The 17,455-nt window shown below is 36.5% G+C and overlaps 2 protein-coding genes across 3 annotated transcripts in view; one reads left to right on the top strand and one right to left on the bottom strand.

Annotated features, from left to right (window-relative positions):
• Positions 1 to 912: 912 nt before the first annotated feature.
• Positions 913 to 14,067, bottom strand: LOC116298281 (pyroglutamylated RF-amide peptide receptor). Of its 2 annotated transcripts, XM_031706669.2 has the most exons (5): positions 13,895 to 14,067; positions 11,078 to 11,233; positions 8,906 to 9,180; positions 3,310 to 3,542; positions 913 to 3,015 (listed from the first exon to the last, which is right to left on the bottom strand). In XM_031706669.2, exons 3-5 carry the CDS (start codon positions 8,982 to 8,984, stop codon positions 2,242 to 2,244), a joined length of 1,086 nt encoding a protein of 361 aa, XP_031562529.2. In that variant the 5' UTR covers positions 8,985 to 9,180; positions 11,078 to 11,233; positions 13,895 to 14,067; the 3' UTR covers positions 913 to 2,241. The 2 variants fall into 2 exon arrangements, with proteins under 2 accessions (XP_031562529.2, XP_031562530.2); XM_031706670.2 differs by lacking the exon at positions 11,078 to 11,233.
• A 136-nt stretch (positions 14,068 to 14,203) lies between these two features.
• LOC116298282 (uncharacterized) overlaps positions 14,204 to 17,455 on the top strand; it is a 3,875-nt gene continuing 623 nt past the window's right edge. The window contains exons 1-3 of the mRNA XM_089029927.1: positions 14,204 to 14,336; positions 14,379 to 14,908; positions 16,076 to 16,134. Coding sequence (XP_088886053.1) covers positions 14,754 to 14,908; positions 16,076 to 16,134 — 214 coding nt within the window. The 5' untranslated portion in view covers positions 14,204 to 14,336; positions 14,379 to 14,753. The remainder of the gene's footprint in view (positions 14,337 to 14,378; positions 14,909 to 16,075; positions 16,135 to 17,455) is intronic.

Genomic DNA, 17,455 nt, shown 5'->3' with positions numbered 1-17,455 from the left:
TATGGCAGTCTCGCGTGATGAAAGCTAAGAGCATTTTAGTATTGCGTTGGTTTTATGAATTGCGTAACATAAGATAGTGAAGTTTCGATTAATAGATATATAGATGAAAATCTATGAACGACTTTTAAGTTCGGATTCGTTTTTTAGACAGGAACAACCAGGCAACGCAACCCCGTGGGTGGAAGGCCAGTTAAATGTTCGTTCTTCCTTCCCTTCCCCCCTCCAAAAAGGTGGATCCAAGGGGGAGGGGGAAGGTGGAATTGTGTGATAAAAGCCAAAAAGGTAAGATTTCCATCGATTTCCTGTTGTCTATATTACAAACTAGGAAGTGATTTCCACGGATTTAGAATCGTCAAGGGAAGGAGGCGACCAAGTGGTGCTGATAAGAAACCCAAAATATTATCAATCATTTGTGATATTGGTCAAGCGAAACTAATTCATATTTGCATCACAATAAATCTACCAAAAAAAAAACAAGACACTTGCTGATCCTTTTCCGTTCGTTTGTTTCCTCGCCACGTGGTGATATTTCTACTACATAGTTATTATTTAATTTCTCTCGGCATTGTTTCGCTTAATATCAACAACTTTAACTGATAACAAATTTTTAAAATTTTCTTGTCAAAACGTAAAACGTCGAGTACACTTAACATTGCTCAGTTCTTCGACAGTTTGCCACATGCAATGGCCGCCAAATATTTCTATTATGTAGTTATTATTTAATTTCTCTCGGCATTGTTTCGCTTAATATCAACAACTGATAACAGATTTTTAAGATTTTCTTGTCAAAACGTAAAACGTCGAGTACACTTCACACTGTTCAGTTCTTCGACAGTTTGCCAAAAATTTCTGGATACCCAACTGTGATAAAATTTTAAAAAAAAGAAAACAACATACCAGCACTAGATCATAGAAAGTTAAAAACATATTTAGTTAAACGTCTGTTGCTACAAACAATATGTTCTGTTCACTTCCATTAGTTTCGGCACATCGCCGTTTAAACAGCTGGCTCCTACTTTAGTAACCCTACAAAGATATACTCTATGTCAGGTTTGGTAACAGCGCTCTTTCAGTTTATAGTGAGTCGAGGTTTACAGTGTCAAAATAAAAAACTGCCAAAAAAATGTTTATACCAAAAAAATTAAAAATCATTTTCTACTCTTATGAATCCGTTTTTCTTATAGACATCGTTAAATTTTCGCTTTGCTCGCTTTTCGTTCAGTTTGATGGCTGTAATGTCAATGATGCTCGTTTATTTACATGTGAGAACCGTAAAACCTCGCAAAATAGCTTTAGATTTAGCAATTCGATTAGTCTTGAGCTGTCTTGAGCTGGCTTCTGTAATTTTCTGCTCTCATGACGAGTGGCCCCATGATTCGGCGCGTGTCCACACGCTCGTTACCAGCTTTCCCGCAAAAACCTCGGAATTTACGCTCTTGCTTTCCTTCAGCATCAACAAACGTGTCGTTTTATATCTCTTAAATTAACTTTCTTCTACTAAGTAAGAGTTAGTTTCCTACAAACGTTTTACAGGATATAAAGTAAAACGCCGTACTCTAACAAGAACGATGATACTGCTGTTAAATTAGCTAATAAATGCCGTTTGCATCTCATTATCTGCTCCAAATGGTTGTCGAACACTTAGTGTTCAATCTTCTCGTTCAATCTTCTCGTACAATTCGGAATTTATCGAGATACTCGGGATGTTTTGAACGTTCTCAAATTGGACTCTAAAGCTCGTTTAATAATTCCGAATTGTACTCGAGATTGTGCGATTTCTTATACTAATCTCTGTTAGTTTCCTACAAACTATTTACAGTATCATAAACTAGCTACGATATTGCTGTTAAATCAGCTGATAAATGTTGTTTACATCATAATGTGCTCCAAATGGTCGTCATACACTGACTACCATTAGGTGTGTTAGCTACAAAGAATTATATTGAAGCCTTGCCATTCAGCTGATCGACGGGAAAAACAGAATTGATGAGTTGGCGGGCGAAATACACGCCATCTTGAAATATCTATACTGGCCCTAAGAACCATGCACTACAACGCCAACTCGATCCAGTTTTATCCTCATTAAACTCGGAATGCCTAACATAAAAGCTTCATGTTCGTACATCTCAGCCGGTAACGGACATGCCCCATGATGCGTGCGTGCCAGACGAAACCGGTCCGTGTTTTATCGTCAGTAAACGCTGACCTATATAGCCTGTTTTCGTATCAATATTCTAGATTTTATAGTTTCGTATCATAGACTTCACCCCCGTCCTTATACACAGTATATACCGTTCCAGTTTGGGGACGGTATCTTTCAGTACGTGAACTACTCTTCCTTGTAACCTTACGTACCACTGCCTCGAAGCAAATATTCTTTAGAGATCCCTTTTTTGATCCCTCGTTGTTCAAATAGTATATAAAAGGATTACATATAGAGTTGGCAAGCCCTAAGGAGTATAATACCAACCGAGCTACATCGGCGGGGTTTGGGAACGAGGCGACGTATTTCTCAATAAATCCGGTGTAAATAACAAAGGGTGACCAACAAAATAAAAACACGACAACGACAATCAGTAGCATCCTTGTCACTCGCCTCCTAGAGCGTTGAAGTACAGAGAGACTATTCTTCGTGATATACGTGTTTGACGAACGGGAGATTTTCCGCTGTCGGCTCCACACCGCCTTTCCCACGCGGAAGTACAACACGATGATTGTGACCAGCGGTACAGCAAAGGCCGATAAGAATAGAAACAGCAAGTAGATGAATCCTATGAGGTTGTTGTTCGGGATAGTCGCGCAGTACCAGACCTCACCGCGATTGGTGGAAATTTGTTCCATCTTAGCGAAGTAAAATGTTGGTAGGAATATGACTCCTGCGTAAAACCAGGCTGTGAAGATAAGGAAGTAGGGACTGCGAAACTTAGATCCACGTTTGAATGGTTTGACTAGTGAATAGAATCTATCGATGCTGATGACGGTGAGAATGGCGATAGAACTTGACGGTGCAAGAAACTGGAGCAAAATAAATAAAAAATGATTAGGCATGGATATATATGCGTCCTTACTTGAGATTCAAGTATAGCTCAGAATGACTTGTGTTAACGTTTCTGCTTCTTATTCTCGTCAAGAACATGGACCTGTAGCGTTGAGACTAAATCAATGTTCTTCGATTCAAAGAATCCATTTCCAATTCGGAATGACCTATCGCTTTTGGCGCTGACAAAGTTTTTTTGAATTTGGTAAAAACGTATAAGTTTACTTCCTTACGAAACGAGCTCTTTCCCCCATCTACAGACTCTGACTCACCTGCACATATCTCGTAACTTTACACAAGCCATGTTCCGTGACCGAAACTTCGGTGGGAAAATTAAAGTTCATTAAAATCGTCAGCGGGATGCACAATAAACAAACCATGAGGTCTGAGACGGCTAGATGAAATAGAAATAGCTGGACAGCGTTTTTTTCACCACGGTTTCGTGCAGTTGTGATGATGGCGACGACGAGCCCATTTCCTCCTAATCCTATCAAGGAAACAAAACCTGAAAAAGGAAATTAAAAAAAGCACATGTGAAAACTAGAAAAAATTATTCCAGGATTTTTATGGTGAATTGATAAATGATATAGAACTCGGTACCAGAAAGCGGATAAGATGATGATGATGATGATGATGATGAAGTTGTTCGTTGTTGCTGTTAAAGTTGATGATGATGATGAGGATGATGATGTCGTGGTATTATGAAGCTGTTGCTGATGATAGTAATGATGGTGATCACGTTGATGCCGATGTTGTCGATGATGGAGATGATGATGTTGCTGTTGATGTTAATCAGTGATGATAATGATGATGATAATGCGGTTGATGATACTGATGTTGCTATTGCTGTTGATCAGTGATGACGCTGCGATTGGTGGTGGTGTTGATGATGATCGGTGTCGTTGGTGATGTTGACGATGTTAAAGTTGATGCTGATGATGACAATGATGGTGATGATGATAAGTAATGGCGTTATAGTAGCCACATGACCAAACAGCTTCCCAAAAACAGGGCATAATCTGTCATAATGTTTCGGATTTCTATTTCAAACCACTCGTGAACAATGTAAATAGGGCAATTAAGCTAAAACAGTTTTCATGGCTGGCTTCAAAATTAAACAACTTTCGGTATTCTAGTGGAGTGGTCTACACAAAACATTTTAAGTCGAGGCTAAGGGGAAACAATAATATAATCGTATTTACTCTTCTTGGCCCTGTTGTACGAAGCCTGGATAGCACTATCCGACGGATAAATCTTATCCAGTGGATAAATTTAATGGATAACAGCATCGAATTATCCACTGGATAAGGATTTATCCGCCGGATAGTGCTATCCAGGCTCCGTACAACCGGGCCCTGTTTCCCCGAAGCTGAATAGACCTTTTTACCGATACGGCAGCCATCTTTAATCCTATTCAGTTGTGATTAAGGCATTATGGGATGTCGAAGGGGGCAACTATTGGAAAACTTATAGAAAGCACAGCTGTCAGGGTGTTTTTTATATAACTTTGCGCCGTTTCAATGAAAAGCACATCTAAAAAGCAAGGCCCCTCTGGATACCAGCCTCCTAGCTGAATGGGTCACCCTGGTGAATTTGAGTTTACATCGCATATCAAACATTGAGTGTCGTATTTCCCTGTGTCTGTTGTCTGCTAGGCAGACCCACGAGCATCGTCCCCGTATCCTTCCTCGATTTTCCAAAGTTTTTATTTTTTTACTTGTCTTTTTTTTCTTTTCTTTTCTTCTTCAAAAATGTTCACGTCGAATTCGTTATAAAACGACGGCCTTTTCGTTTGCCGCTTTTCCGCACAATCCAAATATGGAATTGATCATACCATATATGGAGTGAGGTTTCTCTACTCCAACTTCGACACTAACATATTAACATATATAGAGTAAAGCTTGATGTCTTACATTATTTTTTGCTTACATTTAGAATTTAATTTGCTGCTAGCTGGAACAATATACGAAACACTTTAAATTTAAATTTGTATGTATGCGTGTGTGTGTGTGTGTGTGTGTGTGTGTGTGTGTGTGTGTGTGTGTGTGTGTGTGTGTTTTCAACCTTGACATCTCAAGGTCTATAGAGCGTTCTCAAATGACGTCACAGCCGCCATTATTGGTGTATCTTTGACAATAACTTTGTCATAGTTTATTTTGTTAGGTACACCAATATGTCCGCCATCTCTATTGTTAGTTAACTCTCTAGGGACTGAGTGAAAACGCTCTATTATTTCATGGTTGATCCCCTACCAGAATATCGTTAGTCATATCAGTTGTAAAGGTTTGAGGAAATTTCAAAAGTAGATATAAAAATATAGTCTTAAGTTTCTGTATTCATGTCGCGACCATGAAACTCTTTAGTGCTATAGTGATAAGATAAATATCAGGCAAAGAGGTCTTTACGTGTCACTAACATTCGCAAACATATCCATGATATTCAATACGAGTTTAATTAAGGAAATGCTTGATTATTTAAGTTGCCATTCAGAATCAATTAATTGAATCTTAAGGCAGCTTTTTGCACGTCATTTTTTTTAGCGAGTAAAGCCGACAATTTTGCTTCTTAAAACCTTAAGCTATTGAATATATGCACAATGCTTACTTGTAAACGAATAAAATTATTCTAAAGCTGCGTTCATAATGTATTGCGGAGGGTCGGGGGGGGGGGGGGGGGGGGGGGGGGGCAGGTGCAATTGAAGGGCGTTCGGGAAAATTTTGGTAGGAAAAGGGGGGTATGGGCAAATTTTTATCAGAAAAATGTGGAGGATGCTACAAGCCTTGCTTAGCGGGATCGCATTTTTTGGCATGACTTTAAGAGGGGGTGTTAAGAATTATTCTGGACAGTGATTTAAAATTTTAACCTGCCACCCCCCCCCCCCCCCCCCTCCCTCCCTCTGCCATACATTATGAACGCAGCCTAAATACTTCGAGAAAGACTAAATAACTTTCAATGTTAGACTGAAAGTGCCTGTTTCGACAACTAGTCAAGTACGGCGGGTTCGAAAAGAATTTCAGAAGAAGCTAGGAAAGTCTTCATCAGTGTTTGATGAACTAATACACCAAGTCAGCTATCATTAATATACACTGTATATGTTGAAATAGATAAGAACCCTGTGCATGAAGGAAATAGAGGTAATGACGCTAATATAAGGACTGCTTCAAACCGAGAAAAGACAAAAGAAAGAAAAATGAACGAAGGAAATAAGAAAGGCTATAGGAGGAAAGGAACGAAGAAAGAAAAATAAGCCAAAGCCGAAGTAATAAAAAAGGAAGAACACATTACAGAAGAAAAGAAAAAAAAAAGAAAAAAAAAGAAAAGAAAAAGACAGATAGCAGACCAAAAAATAAAAATAATTAAAAAATAATAATAATTAAAAAAAAAAAAAAAAAAAAAAAAACAGAACAAAAACCAAAATAACGTTTATTAGAAAAAAAAACAAAACAATATTTTCCTTTTTACAATATGATTGTCCCCTTACAAGTTGCCTATGGCTTATTTCAAGTGGTTTTTCTCAAAACATTCTCGGCTTCTGAGAGCATATTATGTAGTCCTCGTATATTTTTTATTACACTGAATTTAGTACTCTGTAGAAGAAAAGAAAACACTCTGTGCTTGACATCCACTATGCTTTCTATTAGCTAGTTACGAGTGATTATAATGCTGTAGGGTTGGTAGGCGGAATAACGATGAATCGCTTCCCTGTCATGTGTTGTCATGACAACTAGTGTACACAGAACAGCAGGAAAAATGGTCGAGGAGAAGTGATTAGAAAGAGGGATGTTAAAAGCTTAGGTAAAAACAAAAATAAAAACCTATATTGGCTTTTTTCTTTCTTTCTTTCTTTCTCTCTCTCTCTTATTTTCTTTCTCTCTTTCTCTCTTTCTTTCTTATTTTCTCTCTCTCTTTCTTTCTCATTTTCTCTCTCTCTCTTTCTTTCTCATTTTCTTTCTTTCTTTCTTTCGTTCTTTCATTCGTTTATTCGTTCTTTCTTTATTCCTTCCTTTTCTTTCTTTTCTTTCTTTCTTTTTGAATTATAAGGCACGTCTTTAATTCAATCAAATAACATCCTGAGTTTTTTAAAGTATTCTTTGTGGTCTAACATGAATTTGTCTTATTAAAGCACTTTGAAAGCAAATATTGAATCAAAACTGGGTTAATGTCACTCAAAGATTTAACAGGTGTTTTTTACTAATTTACACAGCGCGACTAAAATCATTAAATTCTCTAAATGAGTTTTAGATGGCTTTTCTTGTTTGTTAAGAAGGGCTAAAGAAATTCGTCTTGTGTACGTACTACAGCAAAAAATTTTCCTCTCTATCTCAGCTCTTCGAGAGGCTCTCTGTCTCTTGAATTTAAAAGAATATTATTGATTTGAAAAATATATTATTATCCATTTAAACATTTATCCTTATTTTGATATTATTACAAAAACAGCGAAGTCTCTGTACTTACAATTAGGACTGATATTGTTGTTATTCCGCAGTTGCGCTGGAAGTTAACCGAATTACAAATTGAAAAGTTGTAAATTTTTTTAAAAGACTCAGTAATCCCAGCTACAATTCAATTAAACCTAAGGCGATACCAATAATTAACCCAACTGATAGGTTCAGCAAGGCAGAATATTAAAAAAAAAAAAAAAAATTTAAGTACCAAAGCTTACTTTTCTCGTAATATTTTGTCTATTTATGATCTGAATTGCCTGTATTATATAAAGAGTCGTTTTAAAAAAACAAGAAAATTTTCAATACTTTTTTTAGTTATAAAATAAAATAAATAGATTGCTAATGGAATCAAATCATTTCGATAAGTCTCTGGTATATTTTGTCTATTATTTTTCTTTCAAAAGGAGACTTTTCTCGCAGGGTAAACTGCATGATGAATAAGATCAACAGCTTTACTCACAGGAAATGTGAAAACAACTGCTTTCTCGTTTTCAAAATATATTTGCACTGAGTTATCTCTTCTTTATATCGCAATTCAAGTATCAGTTATTTCACCGAAAATGCGAATGCAAATGTGCTGCTATACATAATTTAGCTCTAGCAAAGAAAAACGGAAAAAATCGTAAAACATATCAACAACAACTGAATTTACCAATGTTTTTTTTTTTTAAAAAAAAAGAATTGAATTTCAATGTTAAACGTTGACGAAATAAAAAATAAACAGCTGGTTCCTGAGTGACCCTTTTAGTCTAATAACTTAATTTCCTAGAACATTCTTACTGAAAATAACGGGTTATTTTCCTTCTAAGATATTTATTCATATTAATCATATATATATGTTCAGAACTTCCTTTTGTATAGAGGTTTTCTTTGTAAGCAATAGTTATAATGAAGCACTCTAGATCTATGGTACACCTGCATGGCGGTTAGGAGTTCCAAGTAAACTCAATACCAAGTGTTCTCCTAAATATGTTGGGTGATTTAAGCAATATTCAGTTAAGATTTAGATGCAATTAGATGTTCGAAATCCTGGAAAATTATACCACCACAGTAATGATAAAATTTTCGCACCAAATAAAATATTTCAGTGTGAAGTTAACAGAATGTAGTTTTGACAGACAAAATGCTTCGTAATGAAGATAAATATATATATTTTTTAATAAAAGGGGGAAAAGTTATGACTTCGTTGCTATAACGCCATTTTGTGTTTATGAAAGTGAATTGATTATAAAAATGGGAAGCAAAATCTATACTTCGATTCATGTTCTGAACTGTTACTACTTTAAAAAATAGAAACGATAAGCTACGATACTAATAAGAAAAACTGTAAAATTCAGGAAAGCGAGGCTAATTGCACATTGAACCATTTCTTGGTTTTCTAAATTATTTTTTTTTATAAGAGAATAATTAAAAACGAACTTACCTAGCGACACCAAAGCTGCCACGAACTCAGGACCATCCGTTGACCACACAGTAACCGTAGCGTTTGATATATTGGTCATCTCTTTGTAATCCTTTTTATCCTAAGGCCAGGTACGAATCGTAACTTTGTTTAACGGTTTTTAAACTTCCAAAATTTCAGGTCTATTGTCGGCGAAAGAACGTAGCTTGTTAATAGAGAAAGGCTTTATATATGATGCTGAGCCTCTCTTTGTGGTATGCGGTGAGCTTAGTGCGGTTATCTTGAATCTGTAGGTCCTGTAGATGTTTACAGAAAGAACAAAAACATTTATAATAAAAAAAAAGTTGTTTTAATAAAAGATTTTTCTTGAATGACCTGGTTTTGTAATTTGTTTGTCGGGTTGAGTTTGTAAATCGATTTGTGTATCATAAAGTTTTGATTAATTTTTCAAGTTTCTGACATCTGGAGGGATTAAAAGGCTTGGCAATAAAGCTGTGAGATAAAGGTGATTACTCTCTTCAGTAAAAATTATTATAATTATCATGAGCCGGATTTTCGTGATTACAATAATATATTTCGTCAGCGGTCCGTTAATTATTTTGGCAAGAACGAGTTTAGCTCAGTTAAGGGCAGGTTCTGTACATGAAAGCAAACGCTGAAGCAAACAGGCAAACAGGCAAGCAGCAGGCAAGCAGGCAAGCAGGCAAGCAGGCAAGCAGGCAAGCAGGCAAGCAGGCAAGCAGGCAAGCAGGCAAGCAGGCAAGCAGGCAAGCAGGCAAGCAGGCAAGCAGGCAAGCAGGCAAGCAGGCAAGCAGGCAAGCAGGCAAGCAGGCAAACAAACACGTTTTGCAAACAACAAACAAACTTGTTACTAATTGCATCGCTGTAACTTTTTGAAAAGTTTGTAACTAAAAAAATAGGTTTTATTCTTCAGCGTGATTCACACGATTAAACAGAGCGTTTACTTCCGTATGCCGCTGTAATTTTTTGAAAACTTTGCAATTAAATGTAGCTAGGTTTATGCTTCTCGAGATACATAAATCAGATATAGCTATTTTTTCAAGAAAAATGTTGACTTTAAAGTTACTTCATACGAATTCAGTCATTAGAGTACTTCATTGTTTTCAGTTATTAGCACTTCAGTGAAAATCAAGAGTTTATTTAAGAAAAAATCTACCTTAATTGAATGTGTTTTATTCGATTTGCCCAGATTAATAACTTAAAATGTTTCTGTATTTTACAAAAATGAGGAGGAATAGCAAAATAAAGAGAGAAAATCTATATGAGCGAGAAAGTTTTTTTTTTTTTTTTTGGAATCAGGGGACGAACTCCTGAACTAAGGAACCTGTAGAGACGTATACTTTTTAAAAATATTTGATGTATTTTCAAAGCCGAATTAATCATTTGACAAATCATTTTTTTAAATTCTATTTATCCTACAATTATAAGACGTCAAGAATAAAATTAATATGAGTCAGAAATTATGATGACAGCTTTTATAGTTATAATCTTTTACGTGAGTTTCAATTTGTTTTGTGTTGATTATAAGAGTTCCGACCGAGAAAGACACGCAAAAAAAAGGAAAAATAAAGAAAAGCCTACGTAGTTACGTAAATGCTTCCGATGTATTCCTGCTACAGATAATAAGACTAAAATGTAATATATGTTTTATACGTGGGAGATCAGAGTACTCTTTCTACGGGGGCACTATTTATGACGAGGGGATAATTCGTAATTGCTTACTCTACTCAACGTTTCCAAAACAAAGACCCGAAAACACGCACTCTCATTGAAATGCATTTCATTTACGTGATTTTGAATAGTCTTAATTGAAAGTCGCTTTAATCTAAAGCCTCTTAAGAACACCTTCGTTTAGCTATAGACTACAATCGCTTCGCTGTTACTGAAAATGTAGTTCAAAACAGTGTAGTTCAAAATTTAAGTTTTCCTGCTGACAGACGGTCAGACACTCCCTTATTAGCGATTCTTGTTAAATGATATAAGAAATAAGATTTTTTTACCACTTAAAAGCTACTATTTGGGAAACTTATGTGTACAGTTTAAGTTTTAAAGTATTTGATAAAAGGTTATTTCGACAGAACCTGTTATCTTGCATAATAACTGAAGTTGAGACAACTCTCTTTCTCTCTTTTAAGATTAACGAACAAAAAAGTGCATTTGTCATGGAAATACCTGCGTTGATCTTTCTTTGTCGTCTCAACTACATCCAGGGAAGCTTAACACTCAAAATATAACCCAAAATGTTGTAAAATTTTATGAAAACAATCCTACACCTCATGAGCGCGTCGGTTGTCGGGCTCTTTCACGACTCAATGACCTAGGAAGCACCTTCCGAAAAAAGCAAATTAAGTTATGTTATTTATTAGCATGTTAATTAATATTGTCAGTGAGGCGCTAAGGGCTTTTGTTCTATTCATTCTGTTGTTTTTTCCATGTAAGGGAATAACGCAGCTGTCGTAATTCAGGCCTTCAGGGTCTAAGCGATGCCCACCTTAGGATGGGTAAGTTCAAAATACCAATTTCAAATATTCGATGAAAATTGACTTTATTCCAGCGTTCTTAAAAAGTAAGGAGTTTGACAGTCAGGTCAATGTTTTGCCTCTGAAAATTTCAAGTAATAATTTTAGAGGCCCATTCAATTTGCCCAGCTCTACGGCTTTCCGGCTAGCGCCCCTTGAGTTTAGATACGCAACCTCGCTCAGTTTGTGTTTTGGTAGCAAGTCCTGCCGATCGATGTGGTCGTAATGAGTGGACCTCTTGCTAAGCTAAAGTACTGTAACCGGTTATAAGTAATACGCAAGAATTGAATGCAAACCTTTCTGATTTTTTGAAGTTTTATCCAAAATAAATGAATAAAATACTAGGGTGAAAAGGGGACGTTTCGGACGTTAGTCCTTCGGTCGGAGTCAAAGAAGATTGTCCGAAATGAGTCCGTCTTGTAAGCAAGTTCAGATTTATGGACTGCCTCGATACATGGGCAACGCTTAAAATGATAAATGATTCTTATAGTAAAAATTAACTGACGTTTTGGACATTTTAGGAGCCTTTTTTGAACCATTTATCATTTTAAAATCCCAAACTGAACTGGATTACTTTTTAACGATATTTAGCACTAAAAGGTTTCTCGTCTGTGTCAGACTTGCTTGTAAGTGGTGATATATACTGCAAAAGATTGCTCCAAGAATAGAGCTAAAAAGCTGATTTTTTAAAAACAGTGATGATATGGGCTGCGTTGCCAGTGCATAAATAGTATGACGTGTAACCGTGAAGAAACGACTTCAAGTCAGTGTTTCAAGTTGTTGTTGGGAAGCACGGGTGGCGTAGCGGTGTGAGCGCTCGCCTCTCATCAATGCGACCCGAGTTCGAGTCCCGCCGGGTTCGGTGTTGTATATGAGTAGAGTTGTTTGTTGGTTCTCTCCTGTGCTTCGAGGGTTTTCCGGGTTCTCCGGTTTTCCTCCCTCCGCAAAAATCAACTCCTAAATTCCAATTCGATCATGGAATGAGGGCCACAGGTTTGTTAGCCACTGGCTATTAAGTGCTACCCTCGTGAGAAAAGGACGATTTTTTTTTAAAGTGGAAAATCAAATTATAACCGATCGTAACAGTTGCTGCTATATATTATTATTTTTGGGGTTTGATCCCTGGATTAGATATCACATGTGGAAGAACAATTTAATATGTCTTTCCATTAAAGGGGGATTTTAATCCGGAAAACACAGTTTACTGCCGTTCCGGAGTTGTAGAAATACGGTGCATTATGGGGCTGGTTTGAGGGGCGCTTCGTCACTCAGTTGACACTATGATCAAGTGGACGAAAGAAATTTGAAAATTAACACCACAATTAAAGTTTTTTATCCTTTCGTTTTAATCTTAAAGCGAAAGGCGAAAAGTCATTCATAGACGGAAATGGTTACGTCGACTACAAACAACATTGAATCCGTCTCAACACTAAGGTCCATGTCCTTGACGAGAATAAGAAGCAGAAACACAAGTCATTCCAGTTATTCTTATCTTGGAAATACCTTTTCTCTTATTGCTTTTCGCATATCGCCTATTGCCTTTGGCCTTTGGCGATGACAACTGTTTTTTGAAAATGGTGTATGCCCACGCTAACCAAAAGGATCTGAAATATTTAGAGGTAATTTAGCTTATGCTTCCATCTCCCTGCTTGAGATCGATCGGTAATGAAAAGACGCAGTAGTACATAAGAACAAGGAAATAGCCGGAACAGGAATATCCGGGCAGTGAGAAATTTTATATTTATAACTACCTTCGACCTAATCCCCTCCCCAGGACCTAATTTATTCATAATCAGAAGTCAAATCAACTGTTTGTTTGTCGTTATGTATCGCTATAGTTTATCAGCTATTTGTACTGAAAATTATAAAAAATAAAAAAAATAAATGTGATAACATTTCACAGGCTCGAGATCGAATAAGCCATGTAACTATCTAAAAGTAAACATTTCATCACGGACGGGATGTTATGTGGAGCTGGTAGTTGATAGAAGCGCAATAGAACCTATAGATGGAAGTAAGTTTGCACCACTAGCTTATCTATGAGAGGGCTAATATTAGCTCAAAAGCTAAGAGGAAGACAAAGGATAAGTTGAAGAAGAAGAGCAAGACTTAGAAAGAGTAATTAGAATTTAATTCGAAGGAAAAAAACGACTGAAGATGAACTAATGGAAGTGACAAAGTGTCCAGGAAGAGATAGGTAAAGAAGAAAAAGTACATGAGGAGGAGGAGAAGGAGGAGAACTGCGAAGATGATGAAGAAGAACGTGGAAACATTGCATTTCGCAATTGATATGGCCATACGCCTTCCGGTAAGTAACTGTCTTTTTATCCTGTCAACTCACTTTATCGTGTTATGTGACACTGAGATTTCCCCACTCTCCAACATATAATTAGAAAGAAACCATGACTTACGATTTTAGGGGGAAAATCCTTAGATTTCAATATAAATAAGCCAGATTCATGTCAATTACCTTCTCTAATCGGAAGTCCGCTTCAGTTGGATGGTTTGCTTTAGTACTTCACTATAAAGTACAAGAGTGGAGTTTAACTCTTCAGTGTTGACTGACAAAGCACATGTTATATTGCTTTAAGAGATTTAGTGTACGTAATGATCCCTTTGCATGAAAGCCTATTGCTAAGTGCTTTAAAATTTCAAGTCTTTTTTATAGTACTACCTTTTAGTATCAATTACGTCATGTGATTTACTTCACGCGACGACTTATAGGGTAATTCTATGTACGCCGGCTTCCGGTAGACTTTGATGACCTGAAAATGCATCTCAGTAGCCAGGGAGTTGTTGAATCAATACGAACATCTTGCCAGGGGGCAAAACACAAAACCAAGGATTTCGAAAAAATATATATAGAGCTTTGTCTTTTCTTTATTTCTCTTTTATAGGTAAAGGTGATCGATGTACGATCTTAATTCATTTTTTGTTGTTGTATTCTCTTGAAGTGAGCAGTTAATATCAATCGACGTCATTCATGTAACAAAGTTCAGTATTTGGCTTGCGATCCAAGATGGCCGCCGTATGGTCGAAGTCAGTTTATTCCATGCATGGTTTCCATGGCTAAACCCCTCAGTGGTCAAGACGACCATGTTCTTTAAGTTCAGTAGAATGACATAGATTAAAATTACGGCTTGTCCTTACATGTAGGAAATAGTATTTCTGGAACCCATCCTCCGTGTTTAACTTCCTTTCTTGATTCAGAAGTTACGAAGTAGGAAGTTTCCTTCATTAAGCTTTCTTGTTGGGCTACCTGTGTCTCGTGTGTCGCGGGATCCTCGCGGGAACCAACGGGACTGTTTTTATTGACATGATAACTAAACATGGCGGAAGGATCTGAACAGCTAGTTTCGTGCACCAGCAAAACAAAAACAAGCCAGAAAACCATCAACGATTTCTTATCTGCCGATGGAAAATTTGCCTACATGAGACTATGTTCCATTGAGTTGTGCTTGCTTTTTCCTGCTAAACACGAAAGGTAGGTTTTTTCCTTGATCAAAGAAGAACAATTTTCACGCTCAAGCGGACGACTCCATGAACCTCAAAATATTTTGAAAATAGATGTATTTTATAACCAATGGCTAAAATAATAAATTTATTAAAAGCGTTTTGTGTTGATAAACTTACTATTGTAAGTTAAATGCAGTTTTGTCCACTTTTAATACTAAATGAAGAATAAGGCTTAGTCGAAAATAAGGTTTATATTTTGGATTTAAAATTATATTAAGCATGAACGCTTGCTCTTTACTCTAAACGTTTGTGTGTCATGTTCAAAGCATAATATGAGGCAGAAAGGTCAAAGACTAATGTACAACAGCATTCTAAACCAAGTCAAAATAACAAAAATTTTGAATATTTATTTTATAAATGAATGACTATTGAACGAAAGAGGGGGGTAAATTAGCATAATCTAAGGTAATCCTTTCAGGTTTTGCGTGATTGACGATCCAACTTCAGTCAAAACACTTGAGCTTATTATGATATCAAATTACGTTTAGTGATATTTATAGCACGTTATATACTTAGGTGTCTAATATCAATCTTCTTTGTTGAGAGGCTGTCAACCAATTTTTTTTTTCAGTCTTCTGGAAAAAATGAATCTTGATCTGATATAGGCCAAATTGCTTTTATCCCTGTAGACCATCTACACTAAGCTCGGTCACATGACTCTAACTCCCCTTGAGATTAAAAATAAATTGTTTTAGTCTTATGAGAGTAGCACTTAATAGCCAGTGGCTAACAAATCTGTGGCCCTCATTTCACGATCATTAGCATTTGATTTTTGCAGGCGAGGGAGAAACATCAAAAAAACCCTTATTTTTTCATTTCATTTCGTTTTGTCAGGATCTTCCTTAAATCGTCCGTTCCGGGCCTTTCTTCCGGTAAGAGTCCTTTCTTCGGTCCGAATAGGCAGGGCCGGCCCCCTTCCGGCCTCCTTCCGGCCTCCTTTCCTTTCCTTTCCATTCCATTCCTTTCCTTTCCTTTCTTTCCTTTCCATTCCATTCCTTTCCATTCCATTCCTTTTCTTTCCTTTCTTTTCCTTTCCTTTCTATATTATTTATTTTATTTTATTTTTAATTATTGTTCTATTTCATTTATTTCATTTATTTCTTATTTTTCAATTTTTATTATATGTTTTTTGTAGACCATTTGTGAAGAAGATTTTTTGTGATTTGGTCAAGAGTGTAGGTCTTCCAAGTGAAGGTACAACATTTCTACTTTAAATTTACAGTAGTGAATTTTTGTCTCCCTTGAATAGATCATTTTTACCATGAGTGTAATATTCTTGAGAATAAGATTCTTTTCTTAAGTCGTATCCATATCCATATGTGCTTTTTTTATGCACAAACATTAAAAGTAGAAAGGATACTCTAGGGAATGACACATCTAGCTCAAATGGGAAAACATTATGCCCAAACTGGAAAGGCCTAACAAGTTTCTACTTTTCTTTCTCACCATCTGTGACAAAGTTATAAGAGAAGGGAAAGGGAGAGATTAGTTTAGTTGACTCACCACAGGAAATCCAACTAGAGGAATAAGTCATGGCAAGGCTAACTCACTGAGAGAATTCCCTTCTTTTCACACACATTAAATACTAATTGCGTCTTTGGGGGGTAACCAGAGGAAACAAAACGCACTTCTTGTGCTGAAGGCTGATCAGACTATGTTAAAAATACCTCTTGTGATATCCAAATTTAGTAAAAATACCTAGGTGATTATTGAAAGTCTCGCACGCTGATTAGTTGAGAAACTCCCACTATCACATGATAATCACCTTCAGCAATAATCCAAAATGGCGGCCAGCCGCTTTACGGCTGTTACCAGAAAGAAAATGCCTATTATCGTTCCTTTCCTTTTTTTTGAAAGAATCAACAATTATTTGCCTCAGCCTCAGTGAATGTCAGAGAACGTTTACCTTGCCGCTCGAAGACTTGTGTCTTGGTAAATATTCCCCGACATTCACTTCACCTTCGGCGAATATTTGTTAAATAAAATGAAACAGTAAGAAACAGAAAGAGAATATTGAACAAGTTCAAAGCATATTTTAAATTTTTTCTTCATAAGCCTATACATTTTTTGTAACACCAAATGTTTCATGATGTTCTGAACATGCAAAATTAACTCAGAATGAACTGATTATTGTTCAGATAAAAGCAGGTGTAGTGTACATTCAATTGATGAACATTTCATTTTGGGACAGTGTTTTGATTGGTTACCTCCCAAGGTGCAAAGCATTATGGGGCATGGGAAAGCAGAGAATTAGATTTTCTTGGAGAGATTGAGAACTGCAGGACAAAGAGAAAAATTTACTAGAAAAGAAAGATGGTCTTTTTTTACAGTCCCTATGGTGTCTATGACAATAATAATAACAAGAAATAACAAGAAATTATTCTGTTGAATGTCACCAGCATGACCTTTTTATGAAATCTGCGAGCCGTACCACTTTTCCTTCCAAATTAACTCAGTAACGGCAAGTGTTTTGGAATTCCTACTCAGCTCCAATCTCCGCCTGCCTCCCCGGCCT

Source organism: Actinia tenebrosa, unplaced genomic scaffold (genome assembly GCF_029948245.1).
Source record: "Actinia tenebrosa isolate PJP-AT-01 unplaced genomic scaffold, QUT_ActTen_1.0 PGA_scaffold14__42_contigs__length_11649687, whole genome shotgun sequence".
NCBI classification, from domain to species: domain Eukaryota; kingdom Metazoa; phylum Cnidaria; class Anthozoa; order Actiniaria; family Actiniidae; genus Actinia; species Actinia tenebrosa.
This window is presented reverse-complemented; position numbering and strand designations above follow the sequence as displayed.

Coding starts and splice junctions, on each gene's coding strand:
- LOC116298281 (XM_031706669.2), bottom strand. CDS start 8,984: ATGACCAATATATCAAACGCTACGGTTACTGTGTGGTCAACGGATGGT. Junction 3,543..8,905: donor GGCAGCTTTGGTGTCGCTAG/GTAAGTTCGTTT, acceptor TTCCTTTTTCAG/GTTTTGTTTCCTTGATAGGA. Junction 3,016..3,309: donor AAGTTACGAGATATGTGCAG/GTGAGTCAGAGT, acceptor ATTTTGCTCCAG/TTTCTTGCACCGTCAAGTTC.